The 20373-nt window shown below is 54.9% G+C and overlaps 1 protein-coding gene across 2 annotated transcripts in view; it reads left to right on the forward strand.

Annotated features, from left to right (window-relative positions):
* The first annotated feature begins 597 nt into the window (after positions 1–597).
* Positions 598–20373, forward strand: part of CORO2B (coronin 2B) — a 139357-nt gene continuing 119581 nt past the window's right edge. The window contains exon 1 of one of the 2 annotated variants that reach the window (XM_060153114.1): positions 598–621. Coding sequence is in view for 1 of the 2 variants with exons in the window: in XM_060153122.1 (XP_060009105.1) it covers positions 1777–1791 (15 nt within the window). In the remaining variant the exon portion in view is untranslated. Of the gene's footprint in view, positions 622–1695; positions 1792–20373 lie in introns of those variants that run through there. The other variant, XM_060153122.1, reaches the window with a different exon arrangement.

The raw sequence follows: 20373 nt of genomic DNA on the forward strand, positions 1-20373 counted from the left end.
CCATCCACCTCCCAAGACTAGTGTGAAGCTCAAATAAGGCAGCAGGTATGAGTGGCCCTGGAATTCACAGATCCAAAGCACAGTGCTGTGCTTGACTGAAAAAGACCCTGTTCAAGTCTTGGGTCTGTCACTGTATCATGTGGGGGAGGGCCTCGCCCCTCTCTTTGTCTGTTCACTCATCAGCAAACTGAGAATGGTAATTCCTTCCTCATACTGTTGCACTAATTTAGGATTACAGGAGAAAATGTAAATAAAAGTAGCATGATGATCCACAAAGAGCTCTACAGCTGCGGATTACTTTATTATTGTTGCTCTAAACAGTGGGCTCCTTGAAGGCAGCCATCCGATCTGCTCTCTGTTCTTCCGGCACCTTCCACAGATCAGGTGTGCGCACCACAGCGACCACGTCGTCTAGTTAATTGAATTGCATGATCATCAGCAGCAGGAATCCAGCACTTCCGGGCGTGGAGGGAGATTGCGATGCGTAGCCGATCCCTCCGCCTCCATCTCCGCTAACCCCGCCCCTCCGCAGTCTCAGCGGTTCAGGATCTGCCGAAACCGGTTCTGCTCAGGTACTCAGCTGGAGGACTGGTTTCAGAAGACTTGCGGGGACACTTTCAGGTGATTGTCCCTCAAGTCCCTGAAGCATTTCCAGGATATGGTGTGACCCAGGTCAGGATTAGTTCGCCACAGAGGACGCACCTGTGTTCCCCCAAAGCCGCGCCGCACTCAGGGGTCGTACAGACACACTTGGGGCAGGGCCCGTCCTCTCTCTAGAACGTAGCTTTTATCACAGGGGGTTCGGTACAGAGCTTGCGGCGACAAGGAAAGAGCGGGCTCCTGGAGAAACGCCCGCCTGGCTGCGTGCCGTTGTCCAAGTCACTTTCCACCCTGCCCCTCAGTTTCCTCCTCTGTAAAACTGGCTACGAGCCCCTCTGGGCCACCGCCTCGCTGCGGGAATGAGACTCGGACCAGTGCTGGCGCCTCCCATCCCACGCCCCTCGGGTCGAGGTCTGCGCGAGGCAGGGGTGCGGGCCGAGCTCCGCGCGGGCGGTGCCACGCCCCTCGCCGCCAGCAGCGCGGCACTCCTCGCCGACTTTGCGAACCTCCAGGGGGCGAACCCGGCGCTCTTCTCAGCCCAAGAGGCGCCTTGGCCGTCTAGGGTGTGACTTCACCAGCGTCCCGGGGCCAACAGGGCACCGAGAGCCCGGGTCGCTGCCCACCCCCCACCCAGCAGGTGCCAGGACCCAGCCTTGCCCAGCCGCGTGGCGGCCGTGGGCCTGAAGGGGTTAAGGCCGCGGGCCTGGGCGCCGGCCCCCGGCTTCGCCAGCAGCGGTGCCCGGCGGCCCGCGACCGAGCCCCGAGGCGCGGGGCACGGCGGCGGGCGGGCGTGCGCTTCCTCCTCCTTCTCCTTCCGCCTCCTCCTTTGTAGCGAGTTCCCGGCCCCTCTTCCTCCCCCCGCCCCCCAGCCCGGGCCCTCTCCCTCGCTCCCTTTCTTCCTGCCTCGCCTTCCTGCGGCGAAGGAGGCTCATCTATTATAAATGCACATTCGGGGCTGACATCAGCGACGAGCGGCGGGCGAGCGCCGATGAGCGGTCCCTGCGCGCTGCCCGCCCGAAGTGCTGCCCCCAGGCTCGGCTGAGCCTCCCGCGGAGCGCGGGAAGCGCTCGAGCCGCGCCGGACCCCCTTCCCGCCGCCTCCCGGGGCCCGCCGCCGACCCCGGCCGCCGCCCCCGCACGCCGCGCCCGCGCCCCCGCACCGCCCCGGAGTTTCTGCATGACTGTCACAAAGGTAAGCGCCCCTCGCCCGCCGCGCCCGGCACCAGCAGGCGCTTGCAGCTCCAGGCCTGGGTTGCGGGGAGCGCGGGGGTGTGGGCGTGGGGAGGGGGCACTGGTGTCGGGAAGGTGCTGCGTGCGCTTCTCTTGCTCCCCCAGTCGCCGAGTCGCTCCGGCCCCCCGAGGACCGCAGAGGGAAGGGGGAGGATGCCGCTTTGGCAGCCGCCTTGGTTTGGACAGGATCCCTCGCACCGGCTCAACCCCAGGACTGCATTTTTAACCCTTGTTTAGGATGCTGCATTTTTAACCCCTGGAGAGCAGTGTGGGGCAGCTCCGTGGGGTCCCCGTTGGTGCGGGCCGCAGGGAGCGTCGCTGGCAGGGACTGGAGCTGGGCAGTGGGTGTGGGAATGGGCTTGCCGCCCTGAGGAGGCCAGCCGAGGTGAAAGCCCACCCCACCTGCCGGCTTCTGCCGCCCATCCCAGGAACTCTGGCCCCACTCCAAAGGCAGCCTGTGGAGAAGGTTCTCCCCAGTCCTGGGAGTTGCTACCCGGCATGGGAAAGGTTCTGCCGTGGCCGGCTGGAAGATATGGGGAGGGACTGTGGCGAGGAAGGCAGCAGCGCACAGTGGCAGCTCCCATGTTGGAGGAGAGTTCTTGGACCTTGTCATAGGTGCCCAGGTTTACTGGAGAGACTGGGAGCTTCCCTGCTGTGGGGAAGAAAGAGTTAAGTGGGAAGCAGACCTGGATAGTGGAAAGTGTCCGGGGTTTAGGAGACCTGAGTTCGCTCTCCATCACTATCCCAAATCCCCTGGGTGACCTTGGCTGGGCCCTTCTGCTTTGGCCCTCAGTTTCCTCCTGTGGAATGTGAGGATTAGGATGATAATATGGACCCTGGGGGTGGCGACGGGCAGTTGAAGAGCCAATAAAATCAAGGGTGTGATTGTGACACTTTTCAGACAGCTCTGTCAGGGTAAGGAGATCACAGCCTGGGCTTGGCCTTGGGTTTGTGGAGCCATGTACCCAAGGCCAGACTCCACCAGCTGCCCCGCTGGCTCTCATAATTGGAGAGGTGGAGGCCAAAGTGGGAAGGGCCGCTTGTTTGTGGTCAGAGCAGTGGGCCGGATGGTGGGTCAACCGTGGAAGTGATGGGAGAGGTGATTCTGGCTCCATCTGATAAGCCAGGGGCTACCCATGCCCCCCTGAGATCTGCCATAAGACAGCGTGTTCATTCAGGGCCTTTGGGCTCAATTCCGAAATCAGGACTTGGAAACATTGTGGGAAGATGAACTTGGGGGCTGAGGGGCTACCTTAGCTCTGGCTACTACTGGCAGGGCTGCTGTGACCCACAGGGTGCAGGATGCTTAGTGATTTGAAATGATACAAATGCTGTTTGTCTGGGAAGGATTATTGTCATTAAGGTTATTAACGTCAAAGACGTAAGCAGGTTGGAGTAGAAGAGTAATGGATGGGCCTGGATGAGAGATAAAGGATGTGAGATGTGTAATAACAGCACCGAGATTTGACTAGATGCCTCCCCTGTGTCTCTTTAAGTATGTGAGCTCAGGCAGCCTTCCTTCCCAGGAGGCCTGCAAGGAAGGTGTGTTCAGGCCCCTTTAACAGAGGAAGAAGCTGAGGCTCAGAGAGGTAAAGTAACTTGCCTGAGGTCACACAGTGAGTAAGTGGCAGAGCTGGGGTTTGCCCTCAGGCCTATCCTGAACTATGGCCTGTGATCTTTCCATTGCCCTGCACCTTGGAGACTGGGTGATTCCAGTGGTAGAGGGGCACTGCTTGGAGGCCTGGGCCCTGGGGTGGGGAGTCCATGAAGGTGAGTACCTGTCTGTTAAACCTATTGGCAGGCCTGGCCTCTTGGTATCCAGTGATTATTCACTAATGCACCCCCTTCCACCCCATCCCCCACCAAATCCCTCTGTCTCTCTCTTCCTGTTCTAACCAATGTGGTATCAGTTTAAGCCAGCTCAGAGGATTAAATAAAACCCCCACCTTAACCCTGTCTTCTCTTCCTTTGCCAGCCCTTCACAGACTAGTGGGGAGGGCTGGAGGAGCAAGAGGGCTACAGGGGAGGGGCCTGGGGGCAGGCCTAAAAGCCTAAAAGCCTGCTGGTATAGGCTCCTCTCTGAGTTTGAGAAGAAACCATAGTGCTCTGGGAGTCTGAAGGCCTTGCCTGTAGTCTAAATCAGCCACTAACAGGCCGTGTGACCTTGGACCGGTCACTTCCATCTCTAGGCCTCTGTTTTCCCATCTGTGAAATGCGGGAATTGGTTCCACCTTCTGCGGGGCTTTGGGACAGCTTCAACTCTGGCAAAGAAGTCAGCTCTGATGGAGGCCAGGAAGCTCTTTTTTCTCTGGAGTTGGTCTGGTTACAAGAAGAACCCTAACAGGAGTCTGGGAGGTGGGATCACTGCTTAGTGGGGTGGTAGGCTGGGGAGGGAATGGATTAGAGGGTGAGGCCCTGGCTCTTGCTGCCTCTAGGCAGAGTCACCCGTTTTGGGCAAGCCCCAGCTTCCTGCCCCTTGGACCCTTGCTTTGAGCCTTTGTGTCAGACCCCCCGCAGGGCAGATCCTCAGGGCCAGGGTTAGGTGTGGATTGTATTGTAGGAGACAATCTTGTTAGCTCAGAGAGCCTGGGAAGTGGAGAAGAGGAAACCAGATGGTCAGTTGCTGGATCCTCAGTAGCACTTCCTTGGGGCAGAGGGGCTCTGTTTTCCGTTTGCCACCCTCCCTCTCATACATACAACTAGCCCCCTTCATTGTGGGGTACAGCTGGTGAGGCTGCATATAAAACCTGGGGGTTTTCTGGAGGGGCTCCTGCCCTAACACACTAGAGACTCGGAGCCATGCAGATTTTGAATTGTGACCTTCTAGGCTGATGACATTTTTCCTGGTTATGATGTTTTAAACTCTATTTTATTGTGTATATTTTAGTAAGCTGCCTTAGTTTCTTTATATAATGAGGAGGAGAAGAAAGGAAGAAAAACTAGAGAGGAGAGGGAAGGACCAGATGCAGCTTCCCAGCCTGCAGATATCCACAGGAGGTCAAGGCCCAGCCTCCTCCCAGTTTTGGTCCAGTGTCCTTCCATAGGGCAAGTCAAGGGTGAGGGAGTGAAGGCGGCCCTCCCAGTAACAAGATGATTTTATTCCAGATGATTTTAATCTTCAAATCCTTGTGCCTGATTCTTATAATTTTTCTGTCTCTATTCCATTTCAGTCATATACCTGACTTAGCACTTAGCAGTGCTTCTGTGTCTAAATATCTGTTTCTAAATTGCACTCACCTGGAAAAACAGAACAAACTATATTAGAAATGTGTGTAGAGTACTAGTCAATAGGCTATAAGAAAAGCCTGTGAGCTGTAACGTAGGCCTTACCACCTCCTTTTCGCTGCTCAGGGGTCCTTTGGAGTGATTTCTTGGCTTTTGTCTGTGATGTGACCAGAGATGTGGCTTCTAGGTAAGCAAGGTGGTGGCTTCTAGTGACTGGGTAGCCTTGTTCCCAGGTGTGCCTTGTTAAGTTAGGTGCTGCTGAGCTCAGTGCTTTCCAAGTTCCCCAGGCTAGCTCAGGGGGCCAGGGGACCAAGAACAAAGTACCCTGGGCAGCAGGAATGCCTGCTGCAGCTAGGAAGGACTTAGGAGAAGGAATGTGGGCAAAGAGAGGACACTGGATGCCAGCATCCCCCTCTAAGCAGTCAATTCCAGGTCCACAAGCAGTATTGTCAGCCGCGCCCTGGCCCTTCTTTCTGCAGGTCAGCCTTCCTCTCCTGCCCCTGTTCCAGCAGAGCTCAGCTCGCTGGTGGGAGCCCCTGGCTCCTGCTGAATGTGATAGGACGGTGTTGTCCTGCCCAGGTAGCTAATAACAGTTAATTGTTTGGCAAAGATCACATGTCTCTAGGCCCCCTGTGGAGCGGCTTATAGGAGAACAGAATGTTCAAGCAGTTTAATCATCCAGTTCTCTCCCCTGACAAATGAGGGAACTTAGGCTCAGGGAACAGAACTGTGATTTGCCTAACGCCGCTCAAGCAAGTTTGAGGCTGGAGGGGCTGGAACCTGGGTCCTCCTGACTCCTGATCAGTGCTCTTTCCTCCTGGCTGCCCGGTGAGGGGGGACTTCAGGAAGCCGGAGCAGGGGCAGGTGTTTTTGCCCCCCTGCATCGCCCCAGCCTGGACTGCTAGTGTCTGGGTTTTCCTCTCCCTTTTTTGGGTCTGGGTGTGAGGGAGCCCAGGGTCAGGATAGGGAAGGGGGTTACAAGCCCTTCTGCTTCAACTCATGGACCCAGATGCAATCTACCTAGGATACCTGGACCCCCAGATATCCCACTTCCCAGCACCATTTTCCTGTCTGGCTCTTACTGCGAGAAGAGATGAGAGAACCTCAGTTAAAAGGCTGAGAGGTACCAGCACAGACCCAGCTCCCAGACACGTAGGGGTAGTGTGGGGATTCTGCCTCCTGTACACTCCATGCACTCACCATACCCCCTCCTTCCTCGCGGGGCTTTTTCCAGATCGCTAGCATCCTCATGCAGAAGGTATCTAGCTAACATTCACTCATTCGTTCAGCCAGCACCCTCTGAGCTCCCGCTCTGGCCAGGCCCTGTGTTAGGCATTAGGGTCACAGAGTGCATAGCCACAGCCCCTGCTGTCCAGGCCCTTTGAGGAGATGGATGTGGAAGGAGGTATCTCAGCGTCCTGGGTTAGGGGTGTCAAGGTCCAGTGGACACAAGCTGGGAGAGGCTGGTCTTGGCTGCATGCTGTAAGTGCTTCGTAAATACAGGCCCTTTCCTTCTCTGCTGTCTCTCCCTCATTCTCCAGAAAAGCCCTGGTGAGTTACTCCCTTCCTCAGTGTGCCCGGAGGCCCTGTGTTCTCTCGGCTGGGGGTGTTGCCACCTTGGCATCTATGGCAGCGCCTAGAGGCATCTGGGAAGGGTTGTGAGGCTCCCCAGGGCCCCAGAATCACCCCACAGCCAGCCAAGCCTGTGGAGTCAGCACAGACATGGGCTCGGCCAGTTTGAGTGTACGGACACTGGCTGGACCAATGGCCTGGCAGCATCAGACCCTGGCAGCTCAGCGATGGAGTGAGTTTTTCCACTTCTCTCCCGGGTTGGCCAGCCTGGAGCAGACATGGCCTCAGCTGCCGCCGGCTCCTGGCACCGGGGCAGCCCAGATTCTGATTTGGATAGCTGGCCACAGAATTTGTCTGGTGTCCAGGAGATGAGGGAATGTGCAAATTCCCTCTGTGCCCAGCCCCCTCTCCTTCCCTCTTCTGATCAGCTTGTTCTGTTCCCTTCCTTTCCCTGCCCCTGTACCCCGCAGGTTCAGGCCCCAGCCCCGAGCCGCCTGCAGCCTGGGAAGCTCGGAGCAGCTGGCTGGGAGCAGGCCCTGCCAGCGAAGGACAGATGCAAATCCGGTGGCTTCCACATGAAAAGAAGCTGTTTAGAATGAGCCTGTCCTTTGTGGGCCTGGAGTGTGGGACCAGCTGCGAAGGAGGCACAAGTAGGGTGGGAGGTGAGGGGGGGATTGGGGGTGGAACTGCCACTCACCCTTCCTCTCTCCCTCCCCCCTGCCACCCCCACCCCCGCAGAGGCCCCTGGAGGGACTTGGTAATTGGTTTCTGGCTGGCACCCTCCTTCCAATTAATTAACACAGCGATGGGAGGCGCCCAGGTTTGCTCACGACTGTCCTGTTTACAGAACACACACATGGGTTACTGCAGTGAATCCCTACGCCCGTCCCATGGTGGGGAGGGTTCCCCCTATTTACAGATGAATAAACAGAGTCTCTTAGTAGAGGGATGACCACACCCTAGTCACAGAGCTAATGTGGGTCAGAGCCGGGATGCACACCCAGATCTTCTGACCTTGAGCCAGAACCTTCTCAATCTGATCACGTAATGGTCCACATCCTGTGAAGATGAGAATAACAGTTATTAAGCAGGCATTGGGCGGGCATGATTGCATTTACTCTGTTCACCATGAGAGTGATTCTATTGTTGGACGATCCCATTTTCCAGAGGAGGAAACTGAGGCTCAGTGAGAGTAGGTGAATTGCTCAAGGTTGCAGGTTTAGCGGGTGGGGGAGCAGGGATCTATACCTGGGCTGTCTGACTCCAGAGCACACATTCCTCTGACCTCTAGGCCTCTCCTGCTGGGGCTCTGTCATATTCTGCAGCCCCTACCCCCAAAGCGTAGGGCTCCTGTCTGTGTGTCTGTGGCCCTGCCATGGAGGTGTGCTCGCCTTGAGGGTGACACTCGTGGGTGTATCATGCTTAGACTTTCCTGTGGCCTTTGCTGGAGCTGGGAACGATGTGAATGACTGGGGGAATGGTGCTGGTAAGGAAGACATCCTGCACGTGGTGTCCGGCATTAGATAAGGCTGCTTATAGGTAGGGCGGCCAGCACAGCAGCAGAACAAGGTGGGGCAGAGGCAGGGCCTTCTTCATTCCCGCGAAGCTAGCTTTGTCTAGGGAACGCAGGTCTGTGGACCAGACCTGCAGCCCTTACCAGAAGCAGCCTTCTCTTGAGATGGCCCTTGATTCCCAGGGGGTGCCTAAGAAGGCCAGCTTTCGAGTCAGACAGATGGCACTGTATCATTTACTTGCAGTGTGTTCTTGGGCAGTTTGCCTAACCTCTCTGAACATCTGTTTCCCCATCCTTTAATTGGGATTGATAATAGTAGTACTTAAAAGGATGATTGTAAAGATTAAATGAGCTGATCTGTGTGAAGCACTTACCACACGCCTGGCAGTTAGCGTTAGCTATTAACACCGGGAAGACAGAAAATTAAACAAATGCTGACAGTGAGTGTCCTGGGGGTTATGAAATGAGCAGTACAGGGACCTCTGGGAATAATAGCAGGGGGCCGGACCTAATCAGGGGGCTCAGAAGTGACTGTTAGCTGAATCACGAAGGATGAGTAGGAGGTGGCAGGTGAAATGGGGGGAGCTGAGGAGAGGATAACAGGCAGAGGGAACAGGGCAGAATGAGCAGACGTCTGGAGTCAAAAACAACTCTCCAGGATCACTTCCTGCATGCCAGGCATTGGTGAGGGCTAAGCCCAGGTATTGGCTCATTTCATCATCAAAGAGACTTCATGGCGTAGATTACTGTTATTTCCGCTTTACAGATGAGGAATCAGGCACAGAGAGGCCAAGGAAGCTGCAAGAGCTCGCCCAGTGAGGCAGAACGGAGATGGGTCCAGACCTGGGCCTCCTGACTCTGGCACTCTTTCCTTCCTCCTCCCCGCAGCTGGAAGATGGCTTGTCACTGGGCTACTTCTTAAACTGACCTGAGGGGTATGGAAGTGCCACATGCCGTTGCCCAGCCTTCTGCTGCCCTCCCAGGGCCTCCCCGGGCTGCGTAAGGGAGGGCAGGGGCCCTCCTGGCTCGCAGGCAGCTCTGGGGAGGGGTCTTTTTTTTTTTTTTTTTTTTCCCCAAAAGGAAACTTTGCTCTGGCAGGAAAATTTCTACCTTCCATTTTTACTGGGCCCAATTATGACTGATTTTGTTTTTTTAAACCTTTCTGCTTATCTGGATTGGGCCTTGGTCTTTACAGTAAAACCATAGGGACAGATGCAGAATTTTTAATGTTGGAAGTCTGTTGGGTGTCTGCATTTTGGTTTCTGCCCTGCCCGAGCTCAGAGAAGGTGACATTTTTCACAGGCTTAAATTTACTGGCCCCTGAGTGAGACAGATGGTGACACTGTGGGAGGCTCTGGCTGCCCGCAGATGGGAATGTGGGGAGGCTCATTCTGGGTGGTGCTCACGCTAATCCCTGGGAAGAAGCCCCCACGCTCAGGGCTTAACTCTAGAGCTGTCTGAGGTCGTCTGGTCCAGCCCTCTGCCTTCGTGAACTCCACGCTTTCTAGGAATATGAGAATGACTCCTAATCGTAATAAATACTAATTTCTTAGTAGGCTGTTTGGAGCCTTTCACCAGGTGTTAAGTCCCTGCTTCCAAGGAGCTGACGGTGAAATAAACACAACAACAAACGTAGCTAACCCTTCGAGGGTGCTTAGTTTATGCCAGGCACATAAAAAGTGTTTCATATGTATTTACTCTTTTAATCTTCCTGATTACCTCTGAGGTCTGTGCTATTACTGTTCCCATTTCCATAGTAGCAGAAACAGGCCCAGAGAGGGCAGTGAGGTAACTTACTAGGGTCTCAAAGCTGGGGAGGGCCTGAGCCCACCTCCCGGGCCTTCTGGCTTGCCATTCCATCAGGCTGGAATGACCCCAAAACATGGGACCAGAGCAGGGGGCCCGGAGGCAGAAGATCCAAGCCTTGCTCTTGCCACTTCTTCTTACCTTGTGACCTTGGGCTGGTCCCTCAACATCTCTGAGCCTCTGTTTTCTCATCTTTGAAAATGGAGTTAGGACTCAACCTTACTAGGGTGCTGTAATGTGTAAGTAAGGCAGTCGTAGATGTCATGGAAGGGGATGGTTATTGTCATGTCTCATTCGCGCTCCCTCCCGCCCCCTCCCATCACCAGCGTTTCACGGCCTTCAGAGTTTGGCAGTTCCATCCAATAGCTAACCCACTTTTCCTGCGCTGTAGTCCTGACTTCAGAATTGATTCATACACTGTTGGTATGAAAAAGAGGAGTTCATCTCTTCCAAACAGCCTCTATCTGTTTTCTGCTCCGTCAGGCTAGTTGGGTGCAGATAAAAAGTTGTTTTTCTCTCTTCCTATTCTATTTTGGCTGTTTTAATATGCTTGGGATAAATAATCTGGCAGTAAAAATTGGACGTCCTGCTTTCATTTGAAAAGTGAGCCAAATAAAGCATCCGAACCTTGATGTGTATCATCCTGGCTCCCTGCAAGCCCCAGCTCCCTGTGGAAGGCTGGGGAGGATGGGTCCCAGAGCACAGTCCTGCCTGGGTCTCTGGGCAGAGAGATCCCGTCCTGTCCCCCGTGGCAAGGGACCTTGACCTTTGCTCCAGACGCGTCCTTATGCCTTTGGGGCTCAGACTTGCTTTTCCTTTAGGTTTATGGAAAGGAATATGCTCCAGTAGCTTGAAGCATTTACAGCGAACCGTTTAAACACCTTAAGTGTGATTTCAGAACTAACAGCTTTATGCTCTGGGATCTGGCGGAATTTCTAAGACACGGAACAGCTGATGAAAAGAAAGGTGTTGGTGGATGGGGACAAAACGATTTAATTCTTGAGGTTTTTTGTTTAACTTCCTAAAGATAATGCTGTTTCTGCCTGCCCTGCCGACCTCCGGGTGAAAGATCAGTTTGCAGGAATGCATGGGGAAAGTTGGGATTCCGGGAAATTTGGAATTCTGGGAAAGGGGATTTCTGTGTACCTGAGCAGCCATCTGATAACTTTTTATTATCACACATCTGTCCTCTAAAGCCCAGGGGTCTACCTTCCTGCGTTAATCATTATGATATCTGAGGACACACTCAAGCTGTTATGCACTGAGGCTATTTCAGGGCCTGAGTTGTCCTGTTAAACTGGCCTTTTCGGGGTCTGCATCCGGTTAATTTCTCTGTCCCGAGAACTCCTGTAGCACCCAGTCTCCACTACACCAGATACAAATAAAAGCCCAAGGTGTTATGTTGTTTGCTGATTGCTTTATGAACATGAACCTTGACTCCTTAATTACGAGCTTGCTGAGGCCAGAGATTACATCTGATTCTTTTTAGTACCTTTCACAGTGTTCAGCAAAGGGCTGTGCACGGTAGAAAAGGTGTGATATAGACCATGGGGTACCTGGTGTAAAGGGGCGAGATTGGGCAGGATTTGAAACAAGCCTAGACTATTCCCTGGGTGTTGCTGCTTGGGCTAAGTCCTTACTCCTAGAGATCTACAGACTGCTAGAACTGGAAGGGACTCTAAAGAGATGTAATGGGCTCCCTCATTTTGCAGAGGAGAAAACTGAGGCCCCAGAAGGTTTACTCAAAGGGGCACCAGTGGCTGAGCAGGAACTGGGGCTCCCTCCTGCCTAGTGGCAGGTTTGGGTTGGATGAACTTCAGTTTAGTGGGTTTTTCTGGGCTTCTACTAGAAATCAGGCCAAGGACTGATTCAGAAGTGGGGGTGGGAGAAAGTTCCAGAAAGTAGACTTTCAGAACTCAGTCTAGCTGGCAGTGGGCACCCAAACGAAGAGGACTGGCTCCCCAAGTGACCAGCCAGGAGCAGCCTGCCCCAGGGCCTGGTCAGGCCATGGCAAAGGCAGAAGGAACGACTTCTGAGGCTCTTTCTGCTCGGCCGTGGGGCTGTGATTACCCAGATCTGGTGGCCCATGTGTCCTACATGCCAGGCCGCCACCTTGGCCTCCACAGGCGGCCCGTGAACCTCACTCTCCCTCCTGGAAGCCGGCCCACCTGGCACGCAGAGCTGCAGGCAATCTTTCCCTCCTTTGTTTCTCTGAAACCATTAGAAGGGCCTCTGGGTTGGGAGTCTGGGTTGCTAAGAGCTTTCCTCTGGCCAGGCCTTATCACTGGCTTGAGAAGTCTCCAGACAAAGTTTTCCCTGGAACTCTGGCTTGGAGGGATGGAGGGAGGGAGGGAGGAAGGGAGAGTGGGCGGAGGGAAGGAGAGGGGGGCTCAGGAGCCACAAACAAAGCCTCGCCTCTGCAGGCCCCGGGGGGGCCCGGGTGCTGGGGGGTGGCCGTGGGAGCTGCAAGCTCTGTGGGCCTTTGCTTTAGAAAAGCAGCAGGAATCACACTGCTCTGCTGAACCTGCCCCCCCCACCGGCCGGTGCACATCCATTATCGCACGGTCCCCCGCACTCTGCTGTCATTCCCACCTTACAGGTGGGGAGACTGAGCCTCCGAGAGGGCAGCACTCACCCTGGCGCACGCAGTGGGGAAGGATGAGCTGGGACCTGAGCCTGGTACGTCTGATTACATAGCCCCACGGACATGCAGAAACTTAGCAGCGCGCTGGCCTGGCAGTGGACGGCTGATCTTGCTGTGTGGTTGCTTTTTAAAGAATACCCTCCCAGAAGCCACTATAGAATTCAGTTCCTTGGGGCCTTCTAGATGTTATTAAAATATAAATTCCCCTGGGAGGGATGATGCCTTAGCTTGCTGATAGCAAGACCCTAAGCAATGAGACTCAGGGGAGGCTCCTGAGGGGGAAGGTGAGACAGGAGGGGAGAGCTGTTTTGCCCAGGGAACAGACGTGGAGAGGATGACCAGCCTTGTTCTGCGCACCTCTGCACCCTGGCCGCCCTGCTCCCTGACCACCGACCACCCTCCCCACCCCTCACCCTCACGGAAATCAAATGAGGCCTTAGATTCATTCAGAAAACTTTTGCTGAGCACTTGTGTGCCAGGCCCAAAGCACGTGGCACTGAGCATGCAGGGATGAACCCAGGCTGCCCCCTCCTTGGGGGAGCGCAGTCTCGTGGAGGAGATGGTGGCTCAGAAGGACACACGGCCGCGGGGATGTGGGGAAGGGAGGCCAGTGAGCGGGGGAGTGGAGATGTGAGCACAGAACTCTGAAGCCATGGGGACAGGGTGGGGGGCCCAGGACGCTTTCTGGAGGAAGAGATCTCATGTCAGCCGTCAAGGATGAGTAGGCAGAGGTGGATGAAGGGAGGGGAAGGCATTCCAGGTAGAGGGCTGGCATAAACAAAGGCATGGAGGGGGGCGCAGGTCTGGCTTATTCCAGGAGAGAGGCGAGTTGGATGTTGCTGGGTGGAAAGGGTAGGACGGCAAGTGACGAACAGGCTGGGAGGCAGGCAGGAGCTGGGGAGCCAGGGCTGCCCAACCAGTGAGCGTGAACTTCACCCCTGGCGGTGCCAGGAGCCCCCAAGGGGTTTTAAGCAGAAGAGTGATGTGGTCCGACTTGCACTTTACTTTTTAATAAATTTATTTATTTATTTTTGTCTACACTGGGTCTTCGTTGCTGCACGCGGGCTTTCTCTAGTTGTGGCGAGCAGGGGTACTCTTTGTTGCGGTGCGGTGGCTTCTCTTGTTGAGGAGCACGGGCTCTAGGCGCATGAGCTTCAGTAGTTGTGGCACACGGGCTCAGTAGTTGTGGCTCACGGGCTCTAGAGCACAGGCTCAGTAGTTGTGGTGCACACGCTTAGTTGCTCCGCGGCATGTGGGATCTTCCCGGACCAGGGCTCAAACCTGTGTCCCCTCCTTTGGCAGGCAGATTCTTAACCACTGCACCACCAGGGAAGCCCTGACTTGCACTTTAGATGGTCCACCCCAACCCATGTTGCCCTGGAGGCAGAGCGGCGAGTGGACATTGACAAAGCCCACGTATCATGAGGTAGGAGTGCGGGTTCCGGGCCCCCAGCCCAGATTTCCTGCTGGCATCTTCCCATGCCTGGGTGAGCACAGCACGTGCCCCTCTCTCCCCAAAGGAGATACCCCTGGCTGGGACCACTGCATGGTACTGGCCTTTCTCATCTGCCTCGGGCTGCCAGAAAGGTTGAATCTGGGCTTGAGAAGACAGGGTGTGGGGAGGGGGCAGAGAGGCCCTAAGTCTCCTTCTAGGAAGACTTGCTTATGGCCTGGTGAGAAGACTCCTGGAATGGGATTTTGGGGCCCCCTGCTTAAACTCCAGCTCTGACACCGTGTGGCTGTGTGATCTTGGGTTGATCCCCTCTGGTTGGGACTCAGTTTTCCCAACTAGCTTAGGATAGTATCACCTGGTTCGAGGCTGGGTGCGGGGGTGAGCTTACAGATGTGCTTATGCCCTGTTGCTGCCCAGCTACCCTCCCCCAGCTCTCCCAGACCCTACAGCCAGAGTCTCCTTCTGAGCTGCGTCCTCCAGCACACACACACACACACACACACACACACACGCACACACACACGCACACACGTTCACTCCAGACTGCTGAGGGTTTATGAAACTTGGAGGTTGAGGACCAGAGTTCGAGTCCCAGCTCTGCCCCTGGCTTGCCCTGTGCCTTTGAGCCTTAAGTCGCTCAGCCTGTCTGAACCCTTGTGCCTACCCCCTCCCATTTGGTGTAAACGTCAGCCCTCCACACACAAGAAGGGAATTTTATGAGCCAGCCTCTTCCACATCTCTTTAATACACCCTCCCCTGTGCTGATTCTGCCCCCTTCAGCCAGAGTCCTTCTTTGATGAAAATTCTTCCCAGTTTTCAGTGGTGACCTGGTTGGGGGTTGGGGTGTAGTATTCACTGGGATAGCGCACGAGAGAACCTTCTGGAACGATGGTGGTTAGGTGAATGTGTACATGTGTAAAAATTTTGCAAGCTGAACACTTAAGACTTGTGCTCTCTAGGCATGTTGGATCTATTTTAATATAGGAATATTAAAACATTAATGTCTGGTTTTATATAAAGGAATAATTGTTCTATTTATCTATTAATAATAAATATTAATAATTGAATACATTTTTAATGGAAAAAAGATTCTTCCCAGCTTTCTGGTTCCAGCTCCATATCTCTCCATCCATTCATGTATTCATTCACTCTACAAATATTTGCTTGTGCCCCAGGCAGCCCAGGCTTGCAGAGGTGAAGGAGACGCAGATGCGTGCACTGTTTTGGGAGCTCAGAGGCTCAGAATCTTCAGTGGCTCCTCGCTGCCATTAGCGGTGATTCTAATGCTGGCTGCAGACTGCCTGGGGAGGATTATATGCTTGTGCTCAGGGTCAGTGTCACAGGTGTGTGACCTGTGCGATGCTTGGTTTAGTACTCTGCTGACACTGTCCTGAAATTCTTCATAATTTTTGATCAAGCGGCCCTGCAGATTATGTAGTTGGTCCTCCCTGCACCCACCCCCACCCCCCGGAACAACAGAATCAGAATCTCTGGGAGGTAGGGCCTGGGCATCAAAATTTCCTCAGAGCTGAGTTTCTTTCTGGAGCAGCCCAGTCCAGACGCAGCCCTCATCCTCAGACACTCGGCTGAAACAAGAGCTAGAGCCTGGCTCTCTAGATGCTTGTAACTCAGTTGGAACGATAAGCCCTCACACATGAGAGTGTCACAGGAGCAGTCCCCGGGGAGGCAGTGGTGGCAGCGAACCACGAAGGAGCTCAGGGGAGAGGCAGGATCACTGTGGGGTGGGATGGTCAAGGAAGGCTTCCTGGAGGAGGTGGCGCATGCACCATCCTGAGAAGGGCAAGAGAAAAGAAAGATAGGAGAAAAGGCAAAGATAGAACAGCATTTAGGAGAGGGAAAGACTCGTGGGGGAAAGGGAGGAACCAGGCTAACTGGAGTGCGGAGTATGACTTGGGCAGGGAGAGATGTGGTTGGGAGGCTGGGGTGGGGCAAGGTTGGGAAGCCCAGGAGGTGACAGTCTGAGAAGTCAGAGTCCTGTCTGCAGTGGGGAGCCGCTGAATGTTCCGGGTCCAAGAATAATGTGCTCCATGAGCGTTTGAATGGATAAATAAGAGGATTGTTTGAGGAGGCTTGGGGGAACTGGCCCGATAAGTTGTCGAGGTCTCCAGCCAGACTGTGGCCCACCTGTTCTGGGAGGCTCTGCGCCCCCTTCCCCGTAGGCGGTGCCTGTGTGCGCGGAACCCCCTGTCCCCTGCCGTGTGCTCTTGGGCCGCAGCGACTGAAGTGTCCCCAAGAACAACAGACTCTTGGCAGACCATGTTCTCCATTTCTAGGAATGGCAAGTGGTGAGGGGAGGGGCCCTTCTGGTAAAACTGGGCTCTGCTCTCCTGCTCCCACCAGGTTCCCCAACCCAGGTGAGGAGCTGCTGTAGGAAAGTGGCTCTCTCTGCCGTCTTGTATTTCCCACGGCCTGGTGGACGCTGCAGTGCCTGGGGAGGGGGCGGGGGGCCTGCCTGGGATAGAGGAGCCCTCCTTTCTGAGTGGCCAGCAGATCAAACACAGATCTGTTTGTTTCTTAGTCTCCTGAAATATTTATGCAGGAAGATGAGAAAGGAGCTCTGTTTATTGAATGCATCTTCCAGGAAAGAAGCCACAGGGAATGGGCTGCTTCCTGAGTCTGTTAGCCAGTGAGCAGAGATTTCTTTGGGTTTGAAGCCAGACAGAGCCTGTGTACTTGCAGAATAAAGGGGAGTAGGATTTCTGGAGGCGACAAAGCCCTCTCAACCTCCTGCCTCCAGCCCCAGGAAAGCCTTTCAGCACATGCTTTCCTGGTGACTCCAAATGACAATTGAAATCTCAGCCTAGTTTCTATTCTGGGCTTTGTTTCTAACATGCTCTGTGACCTTGGGCAAGTTGCTTAACCTCTCTGGGGTATCAGTCCAGTTCTGTTTGCCCCTTGATAGTGTTTGGAGAGTCAGATGAGCTGTGGAGTGGGTTTGCTCTGAAGCAGTGAAGGGGTAGGAAGGGATGTAGGGAGCATTGTACCATGCAAAAGTCCTAGCCATGCAGTGTTCAAGGCCAGAGAACTGACCAGGAGAAGGATTGAGTGGCCAGTGCCACTGGCAGCCTCAGCTGTGGCGTGTGGGGTCAAGCCGGAGGGGGTGCTCTGCGACCCAGGCCCACCCTGTGGCCCCTTCCCTCCTTCCTCCTTCAGCTGAACCCTGCTGTCCCATGTCCCTGAGAATGCTGGCCGGATTTCCTCCCAGGAAGGGGACGGGGGTGTCGGTTTCCATCCCTTGGGAGTTGGCAGGCAGCACTTCTCCCTGACAGTGGGATCAGCCTTGTATTCAGATGTGGAAGTCTGTGGCTCCATGCCCAAGCCTCATGGCCAACCTCAGATCATCTGCCGTCCACACTCAGGGAACCTGGATCCCTGCCCTCAGTTTGGCCCCTGGGGCTGGGCTTCTGTTCTCAGCTCCAGGGCTGGCTTGCTGTTCTGTCTCCTGTGGTGGACCTTGTAAGAGGTAACCGTTAATAACAGGTCTTAGCATTAGAACAATCTGAATCTTAATACAAACTACCATCCATTAAGCACCTGTTCCATGCCAGGGACTGTGCGGCCTCGGGGGACACACAGAAGAGACCAATCTCCCAGACCTTTAAGGAAGTTGAATTCTGCCTGGGAGGCAGACACAGATACTGATGGAGTGTTTGAAGTAGCACTGAACACAGGTCCTGAAGGCCACAGTTCTGTGCCCTGGGAGACTGGACAAGGCTTCCGAGGGGAGGTGGTATTTGAGTCTGACTTTGAAGGGTGGGTAGGATTTGGGAAAGGGCGGAGGAGGGAAGGCACAGATGAGTAAAGACAAGGGCAGGGTCACTCCTGAAATGTTCTGGAGCTTCCAGGTTGTCCGGGGAGGTCTGAGCATAGAGGGTCAGGAGCTGGGAAGGTGGGGAGTGCACTCGGGGAGTAGCCAGAGGGGTGGTAAAGGTGGAGGCCAGGGTGAGTTACGCATGCGTTGTACGTGGGAAATGGATGTGATCCAGTCATTAGATTCCACGACAATAAACATCATTAAGCACGTACTGTGCCAGCCACCGTTCTAGACGATGGGACACATCCACACGGGCGAACGAAACAGAAAAAGTCCCTGCCCTCAGGGGACTGGCCCTGGAGGGTGGGGAGACAGGACAGAACACAAATACATAAACACTAGGTATCAGGTGGTGGTAAATGCTCTGAAGAAAAATGCAGTGGGGTCAGAGGGCAGAGCGATGGGAGGGGCTGCTTTAGACAGAGCAGCTCTGAAAAGGGGATGCCGGGGGCCCAGGGTGGAACGAGGGGAGGGAGGAGGCACGTGGAATCTGGGAAGATCTTTCTGGCTGAGAGAACAGAGAGCTCCCAGGCTCCGAGGAGGGGGCTGCCTCCCACTCAGGGCACAGCTGTGAGGCTTTTGTCTGGGGGAGCACGAGGGGAGAGGTCAGAAAGGAGGGGGAACCTGGGCCTGGGTCCCTCGGAGTCCTCCTGCCTCCCCCAGGCTGGCACGGGCTTCCTGCTCGCTCATGTTTGTCAACTGACTAAGCGAGAGTGACCCCTCAGGGGAGGACGGGCAGGAGAGGGACAGGCTGGAGGCTGGGAGCCGGTGAGTGTCTGAACCAGGGCCGAGACAGTGGGCCCGGGAAGAGGACTCTCCAGGCCTTGGTGACTGAATAGGAGGAGAGGAAGATGACAGCCAGGGTGGTCCCGGAGCTCCCCGGAGAAGAGCTGGATCGTGAATCCGTGGGCATCCCCGCAGTGGGCTTCCCACACCCCGTTCTGTGGGTTACCTGAGCCAGCCTGGCCCTGATCTGGGGCCTGTGCAGCGCAGCCAGAGCCTCCCATCCCTCCTCCCCTCTTGAGGATGCTCAACGCTGGGCCGCACCCTTCTGCAGGGCCGGCAGAAGTCCTCAGGGGCTGCCCTCCCCTGCCAGCCTCCGTCGTCTCTAGCCTCATTAGTATATTTATTTTTTCCCTGTGGGGAACTGGTGTCCTGCTCGTTTCAAATTGAGTAAAACCAAAGAGCAATTAAGAGGCCCAGCCTTCCTGGGTCAAGGAGAAACGACGGAGGGAAGCGGTGCTGCCGCTTTGCTGGCTGCTGAGCACATCTGTTCTGGGCTGGCCTGGGTTTGAGCGGCAAGGAGGGCGGCGCTGTAGGACTGGAACTCACCAGTAACAAAATGCTAATGATAAATGTTTACTTAGTGCTGACCACGTTCCAGGGACTGTGCTGTTTTACATGCATCTTACTATCATCCTTTCAACAGCCTGTGAGCTGCAGGGACGGGAGAGGGAAGGTGCTACTGTTATGTCCATTTTGTGGATGAGGATACTGAGGCTCGAAGGAGTTAAGTAACATGTCCACGGTCACACAACTGGTAAACCGAGATGGAGCCAAGGTTCTGTCCCATCCTTGATGCACCCCAGGGCCCATGCCCTTAACTGCCTGGCTCATTAGTGCCTCAAAAGCGTTTCATTTAACCAATGGCTTCTCCCTAAATTGTTTCCCTCCCATTAAAAAAAAAAACAAAAAGCCCTTCCGTTGCTATGGAACACAGAGGCTTCGCCAGAGTTACTGAGGTGAACCAGGGCAGAGAGTGGGCACGGGCCAACATTCCGTCTGGGCTCTCGCTCTGTCCCTGTTCCTCTGCTGGGGGACCGCACAGTTAGACCCATTGCGCTTGGTGGGCTCAAGGGCAGCAGACCCGTTGGGGGCCATTGTGATAGTCCAAGCACGAGGCCTGAGCTGGCCGAAAGGAACAGTGAGGGCTGGAGAGGAAACAGGACTCGGGGTCATGTTTTGGAGGTTGATGAACCTGTGGAGGTGCCTGAGAGGTAGAAGTCAGTGGGGGTCCAGGGGCTCCCGGGAAACCCAGGAGGAGTCTTCTCTGGTCAGCAGTTCTGTGTCCCAGATCCAGCCCCCCTCAAACCAGACCATCTCCCTTGTTCCACAGACTTGGCTCTGAGAGCGTTTTTGGATTTGGAAAATCAGATACCACAGAGGCTGCAGCTCAGTGCCTCAGGCTCTGTAGGCAACCCCAGGAGAAGAGGGGCAGCAGCCGGCTGGAAAATTGGGGTATCCTGGTTTCCGGGGAGCTGAGCTGGGTTCCTGGCCAGAGAGAGATTGGGGGTGGAGATGGGAGGAGGAGAAAATGAGAGAGAACAAACAGGAAGTTTTGCCATCTCTGCTTCTCTATCATGAGAGGTCAGTGATTTTTGCTAGTAGCAAACTCCTGGGAGAAAAAATTGATCCAAAGATGGTAATCCAGTTTTCTCAAGAGAGTAGGCCTGCCTTCTAAAAAAGCGTGGACCTTCAAGAAGCCAGGAGGAGCTT

Source organism: Lagenorhynchus albirostris, chromosome 1 (assembly GCF_949774975.1).
Source record: "Lagenorhynchus albirostris chromosome 1, mLagAlb1.1, whole genome shotgun sequence".
Lineage (NCBI taxonomy): Eukaryota > Metazoa > Chordata > Mammalia > Artiodactyla > Delphinidae > Lagenorhynchus > Lagenorhynchus albirostris.